The sequence below is a fragment of the Saccopteryx bilineata genome, chromosome 1, assembly GCF_036850765.1.
Source record: "Saccopteryx bilineata isolate mSacBil1 chromosome 1, mSacBil1_pri_phased_curated, whole genome shotgun sequence".
Lineage (NCBI taxonomy): Eukaryota > Metazoa > Chordata > Mammalia > Chiroptera > Emballonuridae > Saccopteryx > Saccopteryx bilineata.
The window spans coordinates 56,644,544-56,665,609 of NC_089490.1; the positions used below are offsets into that span (position 1 = coordinate 56,644,544).

General features: G+C 42.8%; 2 protein-coding genes across 9 annotated transcripts in view; one reads left to right on the top strand and one right to left on the bottom strand.

The window, feature by feature from the left end:
• Window positions 1–16,528, bottom strand: part of PGM3 (phosphoglucomutase 3) — a 28,420-nt gene extending 11,892 nt beyond the window's left edge. For 3 of the 8 annotated variants that reach the window (XM_066254125.1, XM_066254128.1, XM_066254115.1), the window contains exons 1-9: window positions 16,430–16,528; window positions 15,103–15,182; window positions 14,536–14,682; window positions 14,158–14,363; window positions 12,490–12,674; window positions 10,538–10,605; window positions 5,336–5,469; window positions 2,767–2,962; window positions 449–606 (exon numbers count right to left, since the gene is read on the bottom strand). In XM_066254125.1, the coding sequence (XP_066110222.1) occupies window positions 449–606; window positions 2,767–2,962; window positions 5,336–5,469; window positions 10,538–10,605; window positions 12,490–12,674; window positions 14,158–14,361 (945 nt within the window). In that variant the 5' untranslated portion in view covers window positions 14,362–14,363; window positions 14,536–14,682; window positions 15,103–15,182; window positions 16,430–16,528. Of the gene's footprint in view, window positions 1–448; window positions 607–2,766; window positions 2,963–5,335; window positions 5,470–10,537; window positions 10,606–12,489; window positions 12,675–14,157; window positions 14,364–14,535; window positions 14,683–15,102; window positions 15,183–16,384 lie in introns of all 8 variants that reach the window. The other 5 variants (XM_066254120.1, XM_066254122.1, XM_066254118.1 and 2 more) reach the window with 5 other exon arrangements.
• Window positions 16,529–16,577: 49 nt separating this feature from the next.
• RWDD2A (RWD domain containing 2A) lies at window positions 16,578–19,721 on the top strand. The gene is made up of 3 exons (XM_066254130.1): window positions 16,578–16,650; window positions 17,588–17,820; window positions 18,817–19,721. Exons 2-3 carry the CDS (start codon window positions 17,617–17,619, stop codon window positions 19,492–19,494), a joined length of 882 nt encoding a protein of 293 aa, XP_066110227.1. The 5' UTR covers window positions 16,578–16,650; window positions 17,588–17,616; the 3' UTR covers window positions 19,495–19,721.
• Window positions 19,722–21,066: the final 1,345 nt, after the last annotated feature.

Below are 21,066 nucleotides of genomic sequence, written 5' to 3' on the forward strand. Positions count from 1 at the left end.
AGTTCCCCAAAATTAAAATGACTAATATTACCATTTCTTGTATTTCCAGTCACAAATGTAAGGAACTTCCCATAAATTGTGCCTGAGACATTCAAATGAATGCTATAGAACAGTGGTCCCCAACCTTTTTCGGGCCACGGACTGGTTTAATGTTAGAAAATATTTTCATGGACCGGCCTTCAGGGTGGGATGGATAAATGTATCACGTGACCAAGACAAGCGTTAAGAGTGAGTCTTAGATGGATGTAACAGAGGGAATCTGGTCATTTTTTAAAAAATAAAACATCGTTCAGACTTAAATATAAATAAAATGGAAATAATGTAAGTTATTTATTCTTTCTCTGCGGACCGGTACCGGTCCACGGCCCAGGGGTTGGGGACCACTGCTACAGAACTACTTCACCAGTAAGTCTTGTTGTAAAGGGTATTCATTCACTCCCTGCCATACCTCCAACAAGAGCTCTTTAAGGAAACTGCTAATGAGTGTTGCTATCTTGTCTCCATCGATGAGATGAAAGTGGCCGTCTGTATCACGGTAGTAATAAACAATTCTGTCTGCATCTCCATCAAAGGAACAGCACCTTTCATTGGACTTCATTTCCATTCCTAGCACACAGAATAATTAAAAATGCATTTCAGTCTATAAAATGGGACTATAACTCAATATAAAAGGCTTTTTTTCTTACACTAGTTACAGCTTTAGGTGTTACGTGTAAGCATGTCCACACATGATTATTCAAGTATTTAAAATAATCCTTCCAAAGAAAAGCCAGTGTCTTAATCTTCAAATAGTATGCAGGCTTACTGGTAGTTGTTATAGGATAAATTTTTTCACAGCTTACTGAAAAAGAAGCAGTCAAAATCTATCTATATTGAACCTTGACATAATGCTAAAATAAAATTCCACTTTATAAGTCAGCGGTTTGCACAACAGATTCCCATACAGTTTTCTGAAAGCTATAGGAATTTCTGAATGCAGTTTATGTAGTCCTACAATGTCCTTTACATGTAAAAAATGATCAGCAATAGATGAAGTATGTGCTTTAATTTGGATAAGAGTGATTTTTATTTATTCATACCATCCATAACAAGAAACACTGGTAATTAAAAACAATTATAACCCATGAGAGATAAATGGTTTGTGTAATTTGCATAAAATTATTGAAGCCTCAACAATTGTTACAAATATGTTAGACGTAAGGGTATCAACAGACTGCCAATGCAACATGAGGCAACTAGGCAGTGGAGACATTTGTCTGGAATAGGACTATAAGGGTGACTGGAGCACAACACAAGCTTCACGGAAGCTAGGGGCCGCGGTTTGTCCACACTGCAGCCCGATGCCCACAGCAAAAGAAAAAGGGCTCATGAGTTTGTGAACTGATCAATAGATCAGGGACAGGGAACTGACTGTCAGTAAAAAGTAACAGTCAAAACTAGCAGTTCAATGAAAAAGGATTGGTTAATTAAACTGAAAATTTAAACACTACAGTGAAGCAGAAAATAGCATGAATGAGAGACAACCTGATGAGATGTGTAGCGTTGGAAGGAACACATGTGCAGTCTGAAGAGCTGGGAGCTGCTCCACTGCAACCAGGTCACATGACATGGGAAGGGACATTTTCTAATTTTGGTAAAGAGAAGCCAGATTCCAATACTTAAGTGAAATCAAAGCATTTTAAAATAATGGCAACTAAGCAACTGAATACATAGATACACACAGACCAAATAAAACACGTGCAAGCCAGGCTAATAATTTCATATCTATAATGCAGCTAAATATAGAACACCTCTTCCTATAACTACAATCAGAAGAACAGTCTTCCTCCTAAAGTGTCCACTGTGAAAAACACTGATTTTTAGAGACAATTATAATTCACCAGTTGCATTCTCTTTCCATAGTGTGTCTAATTCAGTAATATGAAAAATAATGCTGGCCCTGGCCAGTTGGCTCAGCGGTAGAGCGTCGGCCTGGCGTGCGGGGGACCCGGGTTCAATTCCTGGCCAGGGCACACAGGAGAAGCACCCATTTGCTTCTCCACCCCCCCCCCTCCTTCCTCTCTGTCTCTCTCTTCCCCTCCCGCAGCCAAGGCTCCATTGGAGCAAAGATGGCCCAGGCGCTGGGGATGGCTCCTTGGCCTCTGCCCCAGGCGCTAGAGTGGCTCTGGTCGCGGCAGAGCGACGCCCGGGAGGGGCAGAGCATCGCCCCCTGGTGGGCAGAGCCTCGCCCGCCCCTGGTGGGTGTGCCTGGTGGATCCCGGTCGGGCGCATGCGGGAGTCTGACTGTCTCTCCCCGTTTCCAGCTTCAGAAAAATACAAAAAAAAAAAAAATAATAATAATGCTAAACTATTGCTAGCCTTTAGATCAGTGACTCTCAGAAAGTGTTGTGCCTAGACCAGCACCATCAAAAAGTTTGGGCACTTGACAGGAATGCAAATTCTTATACTATACAAACCTTCCCCAGACCTACAGAATCAGAAACTCGGCGGCAGAGCCCAGGATTCTGTGGGCTAATAACAAGCCCTCCAGAACACCAATTTCTGATTCAGCTTTCTGCACTGGATTTCCTACACACTGTGAGGAGCCCTGAGACCTACAGATAAGGACAGAAGTCCATATTTTGAATGTCACTGATGAGTAGGAAGATGCTCAAATATCTAGAAGTGATACATCAAAGTCCAGCTGCATGACTCTTCACTCACATGGCCACTTCTGTTAGTAAATGAGATTGGTTCAAAGCTCTAAATATGAATTATTTTACATACCCTGCGGAGGTTTCTGATGACTTTTCACAAAATCAGCCCCACATAAATGATTGAGTTTCCCTTTGGTCCCAACATTAAACAGCTGAACTGACAGCCCCTGGGAGAAGTAGCCCCGCATTTCTCGCAGCTGCAGCGCCCCTATGCCATTTGCACAGTCAACCTTCAGTGACTGGTACTCATCTCCACTGGAGAAAGCCTTCAAACGAAAAGATACAGGAGAGAAAAATGTCAAGTTTTAAAAGTAAAAGTTAAGCATAAAGTATGTCTACGTATCTGTAAACATCTTCCTTTAGTTCTGTTAGCTCATCTCTTTTAAACTAAGCAACAAAAGGGTACACACATTCAGATGAAAATCATAAAACATCAAAGTAAAATTATACAAGGTTCACTAACTGAATGACTTATGGAAATGGAACTTGCAAAACAAAAAATTTACTTCCACGCTGAAAGTCTTCTTAAAAGTGAATCTAAGGCCTGACCTGTGGTGGCGCAGTGGATAAAGCGTCGACCTGGAAATGCTGAGGTCGCCGGTTCAAAACCTGGGCTTGCCTGGTCAAGGCACATATGGGAGTTGATGCTTCCAGCTCCTCCCTCCCTTCTCTCTTTCTGTCTCTCCTCTCTCTCTCTCTCTCTCTCTCTCTCCTCTCTAAAACAAAATGAATAAAAAAAAAAAAAAAAAAAAATGATACCTCTAAAAAAAAAAAAAAAAAAAAAAAAAAAAGTGAATCTAAAACCCCAGCAGCACAGCTAGATAGAAAGGACAAACATGACCACCACTCTCCCAGAGTTTTGCAAGCGTTTTTATACATCACATAAGCTGTTCTGAAAGGATTTACAGTAGCTGTAGACAAAGGGGGTGGGAGGTGAAGTGGGGCAGTTCTGGGACAGGCAGAATCCAAATAAGAAGTGTTTGCTGCCGGACCAGGTGGTGGCGCAGTGGACAGAGCGTCAGCCAGGGACGCAGAGGACCCAGGTGTGAAACCCTGAGTCGCCAGCTTGAGCGCACAGTCATCAAGCTTGAGCGAGCACAGGGCTGCTGGCTTGAGTGTGGGTGGGATCATAGACATGATCCCATGGTCACTGGCTTGAGCCTAAGCCCACTGGCTCAGCTGGAGCACCGCCCCCCACCTCAAGTTACATATGAGAAAGCAATCAATAAACAACTAAGGGGCTGCAACTATGAGCTGATGCATCTCATCTCTCCCTTCCTGTCTGTCTGTCTGTCTGTCTCTCTCTCTCTCTCTCTCTCTCAAAAAGAAAACAAGTGTTTGCTCCCTAGATAGGTTGTGGGCAAGTCTGAGAAGTTCATGTGTAAATAAGAAGTGGAGGCTACTGGGGTTTTTTTGTTTGTTTGTTTGTTTTTTCATTTTTTCTGAAGTTGGAAACAGGGAGAGACAGTCAGACAGACTCCCGCATGCGCCCGACCGGGATCCACCCGGCACGCCCACCAGGGGCGACGCTCTGCCCACCAGGGGGCGATGCTCTGCCCATCCTGGGTGTCGCCATGTTGCGATCAGAGCCACTCTAGCGCCTGAGGCAGAGACTACAGAGCCATGCCCAGCACCCAGGCCATCTTTGCTCCAATGGAGCCTTGGCTGCGGGAGGGGAAGAGAGAGACAGAGAGGAAAGCGCGGCGGAGGGGTGGAGAAGCAAATGGGCGCTTCTCCTGTGTGCCCTGGCCGGGAATCGAACCCGGGTCCTCCGCACACTAGGCCAACGCTCTACCGCTGAGCCAACCAGCCAGGGCTATGGCTACTGGGGTTTGAAGATGCCTGGCTAGTCTCTTTTTAGAATAATAACAGGCCTAGCACCTAGAAATTAATCCAAAGTTCCAACAGACACACATGAACGTAAGCAGTCTTTTGTTAGCTGGTCCACAGCTATCAACAGGCTAACCTGTTCTGCCTCTCACTGAGCACTGTAATTTAGAACATCTCAGACATCTTTTTGTCAAGCTTTATTAGAATAACCTCAATAAGCAGGGTCCCTTACAAATATTATAGTCCATATTATACAACAGTCTTTCAAATGTGGGAATGAGCATATAGATGAATGAGCAGTAAAAACATCTGCCATTTTCATCATAGAAATTAATACCACTGGGCATTTTCGTTTTTTTCTGTCCGTCTTCTCTCCTACTCATCCTCACCCCAGAATTATAAATTCTGAGGTCAAGAGCTTTGTCTGGTTTTCTGTGTCTGAACACAGACTCAATAGTATCTGTTGATCAAATGAATTATACTCCTCAAATCTCTTCCAGGTTTAACAAGCCAATTTCCTTAACAATATCAATAGTAGATGCCTCAAGTGTGATGCCAGCAGCATCTACTTGCTTAAGAGTAAAAACACCACCATGTTTGTTCCTCCAATAATCTCAGAATGTATTACATGCCTTGCCAAGTAAATGCCAACACAGAGAATACAAGCCAAGACCTTGTGTAACTCTGGAAAGACAAAGCTATGCCCAATTTTTGGAAAAAGAAGTGACAAACTATGTGATGACAATAAATTATTCAATTGATGTTATTTTATTCACTTGCTTTAACTCTATAAAGATTCAGATTTTCACCTGTTTGGTAAGTTCTACAAAGGCCTTGGAGAGTTTCTGGTAGTAGCCTTCCACAGTTGCCTTTCCATACTGGCCATTGGTATTTCGACAGTAAACCATGTAGTGGAGCTGAGGCGTTGTTAGTAAGCCATAATCTGCCACAGAAATACAGAAAGCAATTTAACCACATTTCATAATAAAGAAAAAAACCCTATAAATGGACTGCTGCTGTAAGAATATCAGGGTGACATCTCAGGAAATACAAAAGCTAACTTAAAAACAGCACAAATATCCATTAAAAACATTACAAATGCATGTCACATTTTGATATTGTAATTTATAGTAAGAAATACACATTTGATCTTTGTCCCCATTCCCGACAGAGCTTCAAGTTTTGGAATTTCTTAAGCAAATAAAACAATGTGTTGTTTATGTTAAAAATGTGACATTTGAGCCCTGGCCGGATAGTTCAGTTGGTTAGAGCATCATTCCAAAGCACAGAGGTTGCCAATTCAATTCCTGGACTGGGCACATACAGGAACAGATCTATGTTCCTCCGCTCCTCCCTCCCTCCCTCTCTAAAAATCAATAATTTTATTTTAAGTGACATCTGGAAAGTCCAGTGGTTTTCAACCTTTGTACACTTCGGAACCGGTAAAAACAATTATTTCAAGGGCTGCTAAGGCAGAAATCACCCTGATCATAAGCAAATTCAACTAAGATCACTGGGTCTATAATCTTCATACAACAAAAGGAAGGCTCTTTCAAAGACTGGCATAAAGTTTCTGGCAGATGAACACTGGTCCACAGATCAGCATTGAAAAACACTGCCTTCAGTAACCTAAGCATACAGGCTGATTGCCGGGGAAACCAATCACGTGATTAGAGGGTTGATAGTCTCAGTCCTTCCAACACTACCCCAACTCCAGGGAGGGAGGCTGGAGGAGCTAGAGATAAGAGTCCAGTCACCAAAGGCCAATGATTTAATCATTTGTGCCGCAGTGCCCATAAAAACCCAAAAGACCAAAAGGACAGGGTTCCTGGCTAGTGAACACTGGAGACTGGGGAGCGGCTGCTCTGAGAGCATGGAAGCCCTGAGCCCCTCTCCACACCACACACCTTGTCCCACGCAGCTTTTTCACCTAGCTATTCCTGAGTTAATCCTTCATAATAAACTGGTAACTTAGGAAGTAAAATTCTTCTCTGAGTTCTGTGAGCTGCTTTAGCAAATTAGTCCAACCCAAGGAGGGGGTTGTGGGAACTTCGAGACTGTTCGGAAGCCCAGGTGATTAGGACATGAAGTGGTTGCGGAGAAGGCAGTCCTGTGGGAATGAGGTAGGATCAGGTACTACCTCTACGTAGATAGTCTCAGAATTGAGCTGTTTTGTGTGTTAGAAAAAATATACATTGGACACAAACTCAATTCTAAAAGAAATATGAACTACTATTGGTAGCAAAAAATCACTCAACATAGACAAGTAACAATATAACAGCAATATAAAAAAAGTAGCAATTTAATTCCATTTCCAGTGATACTACAAACAACATAATTCAGATGAACACTCCAACAAACAACTAAAAATGCTAGATAAAAAAAAAAAATGTCTTTAAAAATAACTGCAGTGCCAACAAGCAGCAGAGGAAGTAGACCAAAATCTATGTAAATAGAGGAACTCCAAGATTGGAGCCAAGGAAACTAATTTTATTCTCAGAGCATTCCTCAAAACTTGAAATTGAGCTATGGCTTTCAATGTAAAAAAGTCCATGTTGGTTTAAGATGAGAAACCCAGTCGAAGACCAGGCCCCTGTGAAGTTGAGGCCCCAAAGGACCATTCTTCAATGCAAGAGTGAGTCAAGTGAATCAAAAGTGAGTCAAAAGTCCCGCCCGGGAAAGCTGTGTTGGAACTCAACAAAGCAGAGGGAAAACCCCACAGCTGAAGAGCTGTCCCATAGGCATAGGCCTCCTGCAGACTTACAGCCAGTCCAAACCCTCATAACCACACACAGGTCTGAAAGAACCTTGTTATCAAAGAGCTGTGTCACCAGGAAGGCAGGTAGACTCCCAGCAAAAGCAAACACCAAAATCTACCAGAGAACGTTACCTTCATCATAAACCTCAAAATGTCCCCAAAATAATTTTTCAAGAAAAACTTAGTCAGAAATCTAAACACACAAAAAAGGCATCATGAGCAAGGAATAGGAGAGGATAGTAGAGATGGACCAGTACTCAATAAATGTTCAATGACTAAGGCTGTCAACAGTCTTTAAAGTCAGGCACTCTTGTTTGGAGTAGAGGCAAACTGGCCGGTTAGCTTAGTCGGTTAGAGAGTGTCCCTGAACACCAAGGTTGTGGGTTCGATCCCTGGTCAGGGCATATATAGGAAGCAACCAATGAATGCACAACTAAGTGGAACAACAAATAAATGCTTCTTCCACTCTCTTTGCCTCTCTCTCTCTCCACCCCCTCTTTCCATCCCTCTCTCTTCCTCTAGCTCTTTAAAACCAATCAATTAAAAATAAGTCATTTTAAGTCCTTGAACCCTGCAGTGACAGCCAAACTGGTGGTATTCTATGAAGGCAAAGCCGGCTTTGGCTCTGGTGTAAGGACCAGGTGAAAGGGAACAGAGGAACTCTGGGAAGTAGTAAGAGCACAGACTAACTCAGTGGAACTGTGTAAGGACGGAAAACACTATTCCAAAAGACGTCCTAAAGGACAAAACAAATTCTGTGACCAATATCAAAATTACCAAATAACCATTTAAATGACTATATACAGTTAGTTATTCAATAAAAAGCATAAGCATCTATTCACTGATCAAAAAATATAAAAACTATTCTTCAAGCTCTATCCTCATATCACAAAATCCTCTAAATTAAAATACTAATTTTCAAACTTTTCCATTTCTTTATCATTGCTCTTGTATGAACTATAGCAGTCTCCTAGCTGGTCTCTCTTCCTTTCTTACAACTTTTCTATTAATATCTATGTTCACAATAGCCAGACTGGCTGGCTTAAAATGAAAATACAATCCTATTCTCATGCATAAAATCCTTCAGTGGAGTCCCACTGCATTTGGAATAAACCCAAGTCCTTTCCATAATGCATAAGGCTTGGAAGGACATGGCCCCTGCTTACCTCCCTAATCTCATCTCCCACTAGCTTTGCCCATTCTCCGTGCTGCAGCTCCATTAACCTTTCATTTCCGGAAATACACTTAAAATAGTTAAAAAGCTCAAATTTTTCTAAACTAAAACAGTAAAAATGTGATGGTTCTAGAGATAGAATCAAAGTATTAAAAATATCAACCATTCCAAGGATGGTAGAAAGAATAGTTTTGGGTAGTGAATGTGGAGTAGAGGAGCGCCACCTAGTGGCAGGCTCACCCACACCAACACCATACAAACTGTAGGCTGTGCCACTGAGTGGGTCACGGAATCCACTTAGACACCAGCATGTCTGCATTTTCTAATGAAAGAGAGGAATGCATATCATGCAGTATGAGTAAGTACTATTTAATGAAACTTTTATTTTAGTTATACACACAAGCATACATACACATCATGATACAAAATGGGTTTCCAGGTTGTGACAGAGGGAAATACATTACTGGACAGTTTTACATAACAGGCATTCAGAAATGTTTGATGAAGAACAAATGAGAAAATCAAAGACTATATGTAGCTGGAGCTCTGGCAATAAAGAGGACCACTCCAATCAGGCAGGGAGAGTGAAAGAGAAGTGAGGACTGGCCACAGTGAGATGGAAGAGGAGATCAACAAAGAGTGGCCAAGGAAGCAGAGCTTAAAGAAAGAGGGAGGTCACAGTATGCAAAGCTACCAAGATGTCAGCTGAAAATTTCAATATATAAATTCCGAAAGTTATTTTTAGGTCACAGATCCCTTTGAGTATCTCACAAAAGCCATGGATCCTCTCCCTGGAAACTGAGTGCATGTGCAGGTAACAATCTGTACACTGGATTAAGAGGGACACAGGGTCCATGCAGCTTTACCAAACATCCCCCACCAGTCCCCAGGCCCAGATTAAGAATCCCCACTTTTATAACAGCCACTGGATTTGGCAATTAAAACTCAGATGAGTGTCAGGAGACATTTCATTGAAAGGCCAAGGATGGAGACTGGCCCACAGCAGCCTAAGTAATGACTAGCAGAGCAGAGAGAAGCCAGCCAGGTGCACCACCGAAGAGGCCAGGTAACTAGAAAGGAAAGGAAGACACAGGAGTGGAAAGAGGATTAAAAAAGTCAAGGGAAGTGGCCCTGGCCGGTTGGCTCAGTGGTAGAGCGTCGGCCTGGCGTGCAGAAGTCCCGGGTTCGATTCCTGGCCAGGGCACACAGGAGAAGCGCCCATCTGCTTCTCCACCCCTCCCCCTCTCCTTCCTCTCTGTCTCTCTCTTCCCCTCCTGCAGCCAAGGCTCCATTGGAGCAAAGATGGCCCAGGCCGCTGGGAATGGCTCCATGGCCTCTGCCTCAGGCACTAGCATGGCTCTGGTTGCAACAGTGACGCCCCAGATGGGCAGAGCATTGCCCCCTGGTGGGCGTGCCGGGTGGATCCCGGTTGGGCGCATGCGGGAGTCTGTCTGCCTTCCCATTTCCAGCTTCAGAAAAATACAAAAAAAAAAAAAGTCAAGGGAAGAAATTTTTAAATCAGAAAGATCTGACACTTGGAAAATTCACCTCTAAGCACAGTGGGATCACTGCATTCTCAAGGGGCATAACTGATGTAGGAAGCAGATACTAGCCTCCATTTGTTGCATTTAATACTCATTTGTTAAAATGGGGAAAACCACCTGTCAAAACTTAAAATCATGATCACAAGTAGACCCAAGATATTTCCCATCACTATGACAGGCAACAGCTGATTCCACATGTGATCAGCTATGAGGCAATCGGTATCTGATATTGGCAGAAAACTCCCCAGAATGGACTTCAAGTAACTTTAAGGAGTTTTATATCAAGATATTCAGCCTTACTAACATAAAAAAGTTGTTAAAAGATCAGGGTTTCCAACATGTAATCTCCTAAACAAAATATGCATGTCCAGAAAACAATTTTTAAAAAGCTAGTATTTTGTATCTAGTTCACATTTTTTTATAAAAACTTTATTAGTATTTTCAAACCTTTCTAAAATAAATATGTATTAATTTTATAATACTTAAATAGTTTTTTAAAGATTAATTTAACTGACAACTTGGAATAACTACCTACCATGAAATTGACCTCCTAAAACGGTGATGCCATCTATTACAGACTGTGCAAGTTTTTCACTGCTAGACCTAGGAGAGAAAAGGAAAGATATAGTACCTCCCATCCAGAAACCAATGCCGAAATTATGTGCTACAAATATTAGAATAGGAAGTTCATTGTATTTGGACTGACACCTGTCAAAACCGAAAAAAATAATGTGGGTCAAGTGTAAGTAGTCTTTCACAATGTTGTTTCTTAGAAAGACACTGGCTTCTAAATGACTTTAGAAAATACAGACAGAAGATCCACTAATGCCCTGGCTCACCAGCTCAGCTGGTTAAAGCATCATCTGGAAGCACAGAAGTCGCCGGTTCGATCTCCAGTCAGGGCACATGCAGGAACCGCATGATTTTCCTGTCTCTCCCCCCCACCCCCTTCCTCTCTCACTGAAATTATATTTTAAATACTTTCATTTCTTTTAAAAAAAAAGACACACTAATTACACAATATCCAAATACCTTTCCAAGTTTGAAAATATATATTTATAATTACACATACACTGCCTACGAACAAATACTGAATGTACAGTGTGTGTGATGCAGTACTGGGTATTAAAGCACCAAAGATATAGAACTCATTTTTCATTTAAGACATCAGAACAAATTATCTATCTGAAAATATAGCATATTATATAACTGCCTTGTAGAAAAGGATGCTCTATATCATTTAAACTAGTTTATAGGTAAGAGGCAAATGCATGTGGAGTAGCTTTATTGTGAGATAATCTGCTTCAGTACATAAGGCACTTGGCTACTTCTCTACCTATAAAACCAGCGATTATGGATCAGTGGTGTTTGGAAGTCCCTCCAGTAACACATTTAAGGGTAAAACATCAATTCAAATAGGAGACTGAGTAAAAATTTCCATTAAAATGAATCTGGTGGCCCTGGCCGGTTGGCTCAGCGGTAGAGCATCGGCCTGGCGTGTGGGGGACCCGGGTTCGATTCCCGGCCAGGGCATATAGGAGAAGCGCCCATTTGCTTTTCCACCCCTCCCCCTCTCCTTCCTCTCTGTCTCTCTCTTCCCCTCCCGCAGCCAAAGCTCCATTGGAGCAAAGATGGCCTGGGCGCTGGGGATGGCTCCTTGGCCTCTGCCCCAGGCGCTAGAGTGGCTCTGGTCTCGGCAGAGTGACACCCCGGAGGGGCAGAGCATCGCCCCTGGTGGGCGTGCCGGGTGGATCCCGGTCGGGCGCATGCGGGAGTCTGTCTGACTGTCTCTCCCCTTCAGAAGCTGTCTTTTCCAGCTTCAGAAAAATACAAAAAAAAAAAAAAAAAAAAAAGAATCTGATTAATGCCAGATCTGATGCGAAAATGAATGCTGCTGTTTCAAAGTACACTTTTAATCTAACATTTTACAAAAATATCATTTTGTAAAGAAAGGCAAAAGCTGCCAATATGACAAATTTGTAGAGATAAATTGTTAATATTTTATAGTGTACTCCAGCCTGGGAAAATAACATTAATATATAAACCAACAAAATAAAACAAATTATGAAATAAATTCCTAAAAATAATGAGTTAAAATCATGTGTTCTTACTCTATAGGGAAAAAAGTAAACCTATGGAAGTAAAGGGGTGGGCGATATTTGTTAGGTGCTTCTCTCATGCCAGGAAATACATATTTTGCATACATTATGTCATGTCCTCTCACAAAAACCCTGTACTAGGCCTTACCAGCAACATTTTATAGATGAGCAAAGGGAAGTTCCAATATATTAAAGCGTTAGTAAGTGTTACAGTTGGTGTTCAGACTCCGTAAAAACCAAGTCCCTGCATGCTACTACAAGGGCAGGCAGGGAGAGCCTCTCAGGGCAGCTCTACTTTATTTCTTCCAAGTTGTCAGGGGCAGTAAGACTGATGCAATCACTTATCCCAAGTTCCCACACTGCCTTCACCAGGAACTCGGATGGTCACCTGGTATCTCTGCCAATCACTATGAAGGCAGCTTGTTGCAGGTCCACAGCAGCTTTCTTGCAGATGTTCATCAACACTTTCTGCATATTTTGTTCCTCAGCATTTGCCAAACAAGTAGCATGTTCCTCCCAGGAAGGTGCCAGCATTTCACCCAAAGGATCAACCAATTTGACACCATTGTCTTCCTTAAAAGAAAAACAAATGATTAACTATCTGTGCATATTCAAAAGGATGAACTGAGAAAGTAAACTCAAGCTGATCTTCCCCCAGCAAAACATGGTGATGGCTGAGCAGCTTCACCAGTGACCCCTCCCGAATGCCAGCACTAGACCAGCTGTTTTATATACATTAGCTCCGTAAATCCTCATGACCCCAGACATCAATCTAATAATCCCATTATTACCCCAATTTGAGAAAGCAAAGATTTAGATTATGTAACTTGCATATGTTCATACAGCTCAGAAGTGTCAATGCTGATATTAAAATATTAAGTGCATCTGACTCTTCCTCCCAATAAACTACACTAATTTTAAAAGGCCATCACCTGTGCAGTAACCATCAATTAACTGACTAGGGCACAGCTGGAGCAGAATGAGGACACCCAGAGATCCTTCTCACTATGACTAAGAATCTAAGCATATCCCGGCCAGGGTGTCAACCGGCAGGGTGGCACAGAAGCTGAAAACCGACTACTAATTCTGTTCTGCTCAAATTCCTAGAAAAAAGTTAAGTGTACTTCAGTGAATGTCAACTGAAGAAAACAGCTCAGACTTGTTTTAAGAAACACTTCTAAACTAGCCACAAGCATGAGGTTCTGCCTACAAGTCATACCTCAATTACAGCGATTTAGACACTTCTCTAACTTACACTTCTTTAACTACAGAGGCAAAAATCTCATGTCCTAGAAATCAAACAGAACCATACTATTCAAACCACGTAGTACTAGTGAGCTATAGAATGAAACAGTTGTGTCGACAGGAATACTTAGATAAAAAAAATTGTCATACGCCCCCTGGCAATGGGCAAGGAGACACCTGATTGTTAGTGTTGCTCTCCTATCAGTCAGGAGCAAAAGACAACAGTTCTTAGGTCACCACTAGCTTGATGCCTGTGTTGGTGGCCAGAGCTGTTTCATGCCTGAGCCATTTAAAAAAACTGTTATAAATTCTAACACCAGCAGCCTCATCAATCTTTTGCCCAAAGTTCACTTTTGGATCCCTAGAGCCTCCTGTTTGGCTGTTTCTTCAGAACAAACTATTCCCTTGCTATAAAAACCTTGTCTGAAAATTTTCAAAATGCGCCAAGTCTCTGCAAATGTTTGCCTTTCCCCAACCTTGCCTCCAATCTTTTTCATTTCTGCTAAATTAACAGAGGTAAGCCTTTTTATTACTGATATTGTGACAATTCAACTAACTTGGAAGAACATTCTGTTATTTCTCTAATATGGACATTCCCAGAAAATGACAGTCTCATTTCATTGCCTCCACACCCTCTAAACAGCCATGACCTAAATGACCACTCATCATGAAAAAATCGCTTCATATCCAAGGCAAAAAACAAGACACATTCCTAGAATTAGAATTTGTATTTCGGGTCAAACTGCTCAGACACACTAAAGTTTGGTCTTGTAAATAAAAGTTTGCTTTATCAGAGCACTAAATGCATTACCTCAGGATTGTGTGATGCTGTTACCATGACTCCGATTGTAGATTTTGTCTGTTTTGACCTGAGAACAGCTAATAATCCCATGCGAAACATGACATGATCAAGATGTTCTGCTTTCATTCGAAATCCAGCAGTCCCATATTGAAGAATGAGTCCACTGGGCTTGGCGTGTAATGCTGAGTGTTTTGAAATCGAATCTAAATCCATGTCTACAAAATTAAGGAATATTTTTAATGCATATTAAGAAAGCTCTCAATGACCATTTGCTTCAAAAACTGCCACCCCAAAGTAACAGGCATGCCTCATTTTGAGAATCTCCCCAATGAACCATTTTTAAAAGAGAAAGGCATTAAGAGAGTAAGTCCTGAGAGTTAGTATTACCTAGAAGATAGTGTCTTGCTTTATGTTGTCCACTCCAGGGAAGAGATCAGATTATCCTCAACTCATCTCCCATTTTGGATCCAAGGCATATTTAAAATGGTCCACTTTCAACTAAAATGAAGATTCCACACCTAGATTCAGAGACTCCTATGAGAGCAAAGATCACCTTCTTTTACAAATGGGACAGCTTAAGCCAGGGCCTAAGTTAAACAAGGTAAGTTTACATGGGCAGCTGGTAACACTGAAGCCTATGGTCTGGACTGGACCTACATATCCAAAATACCAGGGAAATCTGCAGAGTGCTTTTGCAATTCTTCCCATCCTACAAAGACACAGTCCCAGAAGAAAAGCAAGGGGTAAGTTTCCTCTCCAATACGTTACAGTCAGTGGTGGGATTCAAATAATCTAACAACTGGTTCTCTGCCCTAATGACTGTTTTAAGTATAAAAAAACAATATGCCAAAAGATAGTTTATTATTTCATGCATTTAATACTTAAATAATAACAATAAAAAGGTACACAAAACTAGATTATAAGAGTGTTAAAATATTAATGAAAAAACAATACCTGACAAGAAACAATAAAACTTATTTAAGATATTTCCATTTTGCTTCTTGATTGGCTTCCTCACTTGCAATTTTTTTCACCTATGGACAGAATGAACGTTACTACAGGTGCTTAGAATACACTGTTGAGCAGATGAACATTAAAAAAGAGTAAGGAATGTAAATTTGTGATTTCCACATTCGGCAGCTGCCTAGGCGCCCATCTTACACAGAACCCTGACTACTAGTGCCATTTTAACTACTGGTTCACCAAACTCAACAAAAATTTAGGTATTGGTGCTGCCTAACTGGTGTGAACTGGCTGAATCCCAACACTGCTTACAGTGGATTTTTCTATTTTAATAAGGGAGAATCAGGACACCTTCTAAACTAAGCTCTGAAACTGGCAACATCTTCCTTTTACCTTTAATTAAAAAAAAAAAAATCAAGCATGGGCCCTTGCTCCTCTAGCCTTACTTAGTCCACTTAGCCACGTCCTTCTCTGCAACACTCCAACTTTAAGTGGAACTTGGAGCACAGGCCACCAGGTAGTTATTGCAGATTTGTTTTCTGACAAGCGCAATAAAGCAACTGCAATAAAACCAGTCATAATCTCTTTTGCTGGTGGAGGGTCTTGCTTTCAGTTTGTAAAATACACAACAACTGCGAAACGCAATAAAACTTAATTGCTTCAATGAGCAAAAGTTAAAGGAAATGGTGAAAATGTTTTTGTTCAGTTGGAAAAAGTGGGCCTTCAGGAAGCTTAGTTCGGTCCACAGTGACCAAATCTCTTTCTCAAGCATAAATACATTTCGTTAAAAACTGAGCAGTCGGTATAATGCATCGTGATTCTTCATAGGGCTTAAGCCAGCCTCGTTAAGTCCAGAAAGTCTTTTTTTTATATACGAAGATAAAATGCGCCCACCCCTTAATGCCTTTTAAATACTAAAACTATTCTCAACGACATGTAAATGCTGTTATTAAAAGTATTTCCAAGTCCACACAGCGTCCACTCTTAAAGAGTTAAGCGTGTCCCCCTCCCTTCCATTCCACCTTCAACATCTCTTCTGTTCCTACCGCCTTCCAGCCCGAGTCCCTGAGACCCCCAGGCCGCTGGCCCAGGCTCCCAGCACGAGTCCCTTGGGCCAGCGCGCCGCCCGGTCCCAACCCGGGCGCAGTGCCGGGTGGGTGTGTCCTGCGCGCGCTAGGCCGGCCAGTTAGCCTACCGACCCGCCCGTGGGTCCGCCGAACCCCGTGAATCTGAACGTCCTATTTTGCCAACCAAGCTCGGGGGGCCCGCTCACCTCTGCAGAAGACTGGCCCTCACCCTCAGGGGGCAGAGAACTCACCTCACGGAGGCGCCTGCAGCTAAACTGGAGCTCTCGGAACCCGCAGACGTGGCCTTTGTGGCTTCCGGCTCGTCGCCACGCCCCTCAGCCAATCACGGCGGGAGGGAGTTCGCTGGCCCCGCCCCGTCTCCTCCCGGTTCGCGCGCAGCTCGCGCCTGCGGGAACTGCGGATCTACGGTCTGAGCGAGATGGGGGCTGTTGCCACTGAATGACCAGGAAGGGTGAGGCGTCCGCGTTGGCCCAGGGGTTGGGGCCGAGGGTCGCGGGCTGTCCTAGCACTGCGACCAGAACATAGCCAGCCCCGCCTTCATATTTGGGTCTGGGGGGGTGGCAGATCCCATATTCATAGGAAGCCAGGGATCCTAGTGGTTCTGGATGGGGGGGTGCATCCCCGATTTGGGGTCTCTGACTAGGTGGCCTCGGCCACAGTGAGCGCCACTCGGTTTCCCGCATCCGCTTCTCGATTCTCAATTTCCAAACCTTTGACTCCGGAAGCCTTCTTGGGCTGCCGCCCCCGCACCATCTCGGGCTAACGCTAAACCTTATTTATGTAACTGTAGGATCCCCTAAACCTGGGCCCTTCCAGGCAGTGGCAAATGAATCCAAATCATCCGGACCTCTCATGATGCGGCCCCGGGCCGGTGTGGTTCTCGAAAGCGGCGGGAACTCCCACCTGGGAGGATCCTTGGCCGAGGGGTGACAACTGGTATTGGCGGCAACGGGGCCCTCGAGAGCCCGGGGACCCAGAGCTCTGCCCGGCGGCAGCGCCAGCTCCGCGCATGCCCGAGACCTGGCAGGATCCAGAAGCTGTGCCCCTTGCCCTTCCCAGAATTGAAGCTTGCAGAGTGCAACCACCTGCAACGGAATGATTCGGAACACTTGTTGCAAGCCCCCATTCCCAGATTCTAGATCAGAAGCAGGAGTGGGGGAAAGGGACTGGGAATCTTGAGTTTTAACGAAGTATCCTGGGGGGGGGGGTGTTATGCATACCAGATTTTGGGGTCCAGGAGATAAAGCAGAAGAGTGTAAGTGTACGGGGTTTGTGCCTCTAGCTCTCTGCCTAGCGTTCCTGCAGAACTGCTTCCCACGCAAGGGCTCTTCGGGAAATTTCGCTGGGCACTGCTGACTGACAAACCCAGTGTCCCTGGGCTTTTCCAGTTTTCCTGGCAGGTTGATTTCATGACAACATGTCCTCTGCGTCTACGAAAGAGTGCCTGCAGCTTCAGCTGCTGGAGATGGAAATGCTGTTTTCCATGTTTCCTAACCAAGGAGAAGTAAAACTTGAAGATGTAAATACCCTGACAAATATAAAGAGATACTTGGAAGGCACAAGGGAGGCGTTGCCACCAAAAATTGAATTTGTCATTACACTCCAGATTGAGGAGCCCAAGGTAAGTGACCTGCGTTGTTTTAATCCCTGCCAGGTGCCTAGTTTTTATTGTAAACATTTGGAACATGAGCTTTCAGTCCAGAAAAAAAAAAAAAAAAGAGAATATTCCAGATGAATATTTGCTTTGTTTGAAAGTACAATATGTAAAATATGACATGCCCTGTAAATTGTCTACAATAAACATCCTGAATTTTACATAAACATGCATACCTTTTTTTCTTTAACAAATAGGCCTAGTGTTTAATTAAAAATATCTTACAATCTTATACTAACTACCATTATTATTCTGCCCAGTGTTCCAGTTTTTTACCAATCCAACTATCCTACTATGGACTCTCTTGTATGTATGTGATCATCACAAATCTAAACATAGTCTTTAGCTAAACTGGCTTTTAAGGAATGAATGAATGTTTCTGCGATGACCCGTAACACAGAAAGCAAATACAGATAGAAAATCTAAATGCTAAAAATGAACTGACCATCATCTTCAGACCCATTATCCACTGACAGAACATAAGAACAAGTGGACTAGGCATTTGGGAACCACTCTTCTAGCTATTTCCTGCGCATCCTTTGTCATTCCCTCAGAGGAGCTGTTTTGTCCCCAGACTGGACTCATTCCCTTGGTAACACATTTCAGTGGCTCCCTGTACTTTTCCATGGCAGTGCTTTTCACCATTGACATTAAACACTTGCTCTGTGTTTAATGTCTGTCTCCTTCACTAGACTCTAGACTTCACAAAGGCAGACATATTGTCTTCTTCTGTCATAAAGTACCTGGCTCCCGGTTAAGTGTTTGATAATTATTGGAATTAATGAATACATAAATGGAAGGAATTCTTGTATTTGGTATGTGCTTAGTACTTAGTACCTTGTCTGGCACATAGCTGACAGTAGTGGCAATAACTATTACATTTGATAAAATTATGCATTTGCCACTGATAAACTAGATTAGGTAATTTTATGGTACTTAAATCTATTCAATTCTCATTTTAAGGTGAAAATTGAATTGCAAGTAACCATGCCTCACAGCTACCCCTATGGAGCATTACAGCTGTTTGGACGGTCATCTGAGCTTGACAGACAACAGCAGCTACTTCTCAACAATGGCCTCACTTCTTACATAGGGACTTTTGATCCAGGTGAACTCTGTGTATGTGCAGCAATCCAGTGGTTACAGGACAACAGTGCCTCCTATTTCCTAAACAGAAAGCTCGTTTACGAACCGTCCATACAAGCAAAGCCAGTCAAGAACACATTTCTCCGAATGTGGATCTACAGCCACCACATATATCAGCAGGACCTAAGGAAAAAGATTTTGGATGTTGGGAGAAGGCTAGATGTGACTGGATTTTGTATGACAGGAAAGCCTGGTATAATCTGCGTGGAGGGCTTCAAGGAGCACTGTGAGGAGTTCTGGCACACAATTCGGTATCCCAACTGGAAACACATTTCCTGTAAGCATGCTGAAAGTATTGAAACCGAAGGAAATGGGGAGGATCTGCGCCTTTTTCATTCTTTTGAAGAGTTGCTCCTTGAAGCCCATGGTGACTATGGGTTAAGGAATGATTATCACATGAATCTGGGCCAGTTTTTAGAATTTCTAAAGAAACACAAAAGTGAGCATGTTTTCCAGATATTATTTGGCATTGAAAGCAAAAGTTCAGGTTCCTAGAAAGCTACTAAAAGGCCTATGCTTGTAATTTTACCGAGTCAGTATTTCTGTTAATAAAACCAAAATAAAAAGGCAGGTGGCCATTTAGCAACCCTGTGAGAACCTAGCTCCGGAATATTTCCATAGGCCTTTTAACTTTATAACAGTGTATCCGTGGTGATATCTCCATGTTCTTGTATTAACTGAAAACTATTTTATTGTAACTTAATAAAAGCAGTCAGATTTAACTGGGGGAGCTGATGTGATTAAAACGGAATCCAAAGCCCACAGTTTATGTCAGTAGTCCAGCTGCAGCTCTGAATTCATGAATAGGAATAACGCCTCTGCCTAGCATACAGTTGGCACACTACATTTTCTTTCATTATTGGAGATGAATTCTAAATCAAGTTTTAAAATGAGTACAAAGAGAGCATGTTTACTACATTTACTTGATGTTAAACCCCCTATTCTGAGTTTTCTCTTTCAGTAAAACTAGTTCCCATCTGTCACAGCAGAGGAATCAGAAGTGTCGAGAGTCATGAAGACAATACGTGTTCTTTGGCTGTTATCAGTTGATTGATGATACTAAGAATAATATCAGTATTCTTAGTTCTTATCCACAAAAAGATATGATTTCATGTCCACAAAGTGTTCCACATGTAACACATCCTGGCAATCTCTGTGCCAGGGCAAGAGTGGTGAGAGGGCAGGGGTGCCTCTGGGCCATCGCCATCTGCGGGAAAAGATCAAGCTCTCCATGTTGGTGATGAGGCACTGTCATCTATTCTAAAAATTCCAAGCTCCATAGGCTTCACCAGCCTTTTTCAAAATGAGAGTTTATTTTGATGACAACTCTTTTTAAAGTGGTACTTTCTGGCCTGACCTGTGGTGGCGCAGTGGATAAAGCATCGACCTGGAACACTGAGGTCGCCAGTTCAAAACCCTGGGCTTGCCTGGTCAAGGCACATATGGGAGTTGAAGCTTCCTGCTCCTCCCCTTTCTCTCTCTCTCTCTCTCTCTCTCTCTCTCTCTCTCTCCTCTAAAAGGAATAAATAAAAAAAATAATATAATAATTTTAAAGTGGCACTTTCTAAACCTTTTCATTACAAGTATCTGTCCCTCCCCAAGAATTTCTGGGAGTTTCCTCTGTTGTGGAGTGTCCTGAGCTGCCTCTCTGCAACTTTCTCTGGGTTCCATGGTCTCGTTGCCTGCTACTGCCCTTTCTCAGGGTGCATTTCATTCTTCTGATGGGTCCCAGGCACCCCACTGATGTCCTGGTCCCCTCAGGATGCCAAAGCTGGGTGCTAGGATTTAGTAACTTGAAGGGGATCGCCTCACTTCACATATTGAGATACACTGTTAGATGCCAATCACTGCTTCATGTGCTGGGGAGCTTACAGAATTTCTGTTGCACAGTTCATTCTGGTTTTACGCTCTGTGTCTAAGGTGTAGACACATATCTTTGGGCTAGCGTGGGACAAACAGAACAGCAGACTGAGCGGGCAGACTCTCCTGACTTTGCTGTCTGGGAGCTGGGTCCATTCTGTTCTGCATATGCTCTTAGCTCAGAATGAGTTTCCTCGCAGGGTACAA

What these genes read in the sequence shown, in the direction of transcription:
- RWDD2A (XM_066254130.1), top strand. Translation starts at nt 17,617, where the DNA reads ATGTCCTCTGCGTCTACGAAAGAGTGCCTGCAGCTTCAGCTGCTGGAG. An exon ending in TCCAGATTGAGGAGCCCAAG is followed by an intron (nt 17,821 to 18,816) that starts GTAAGTGACCTG and finishes TCTCATTTTAAG; the next exon opens with GTGAAAATTGAATTGCAAGT.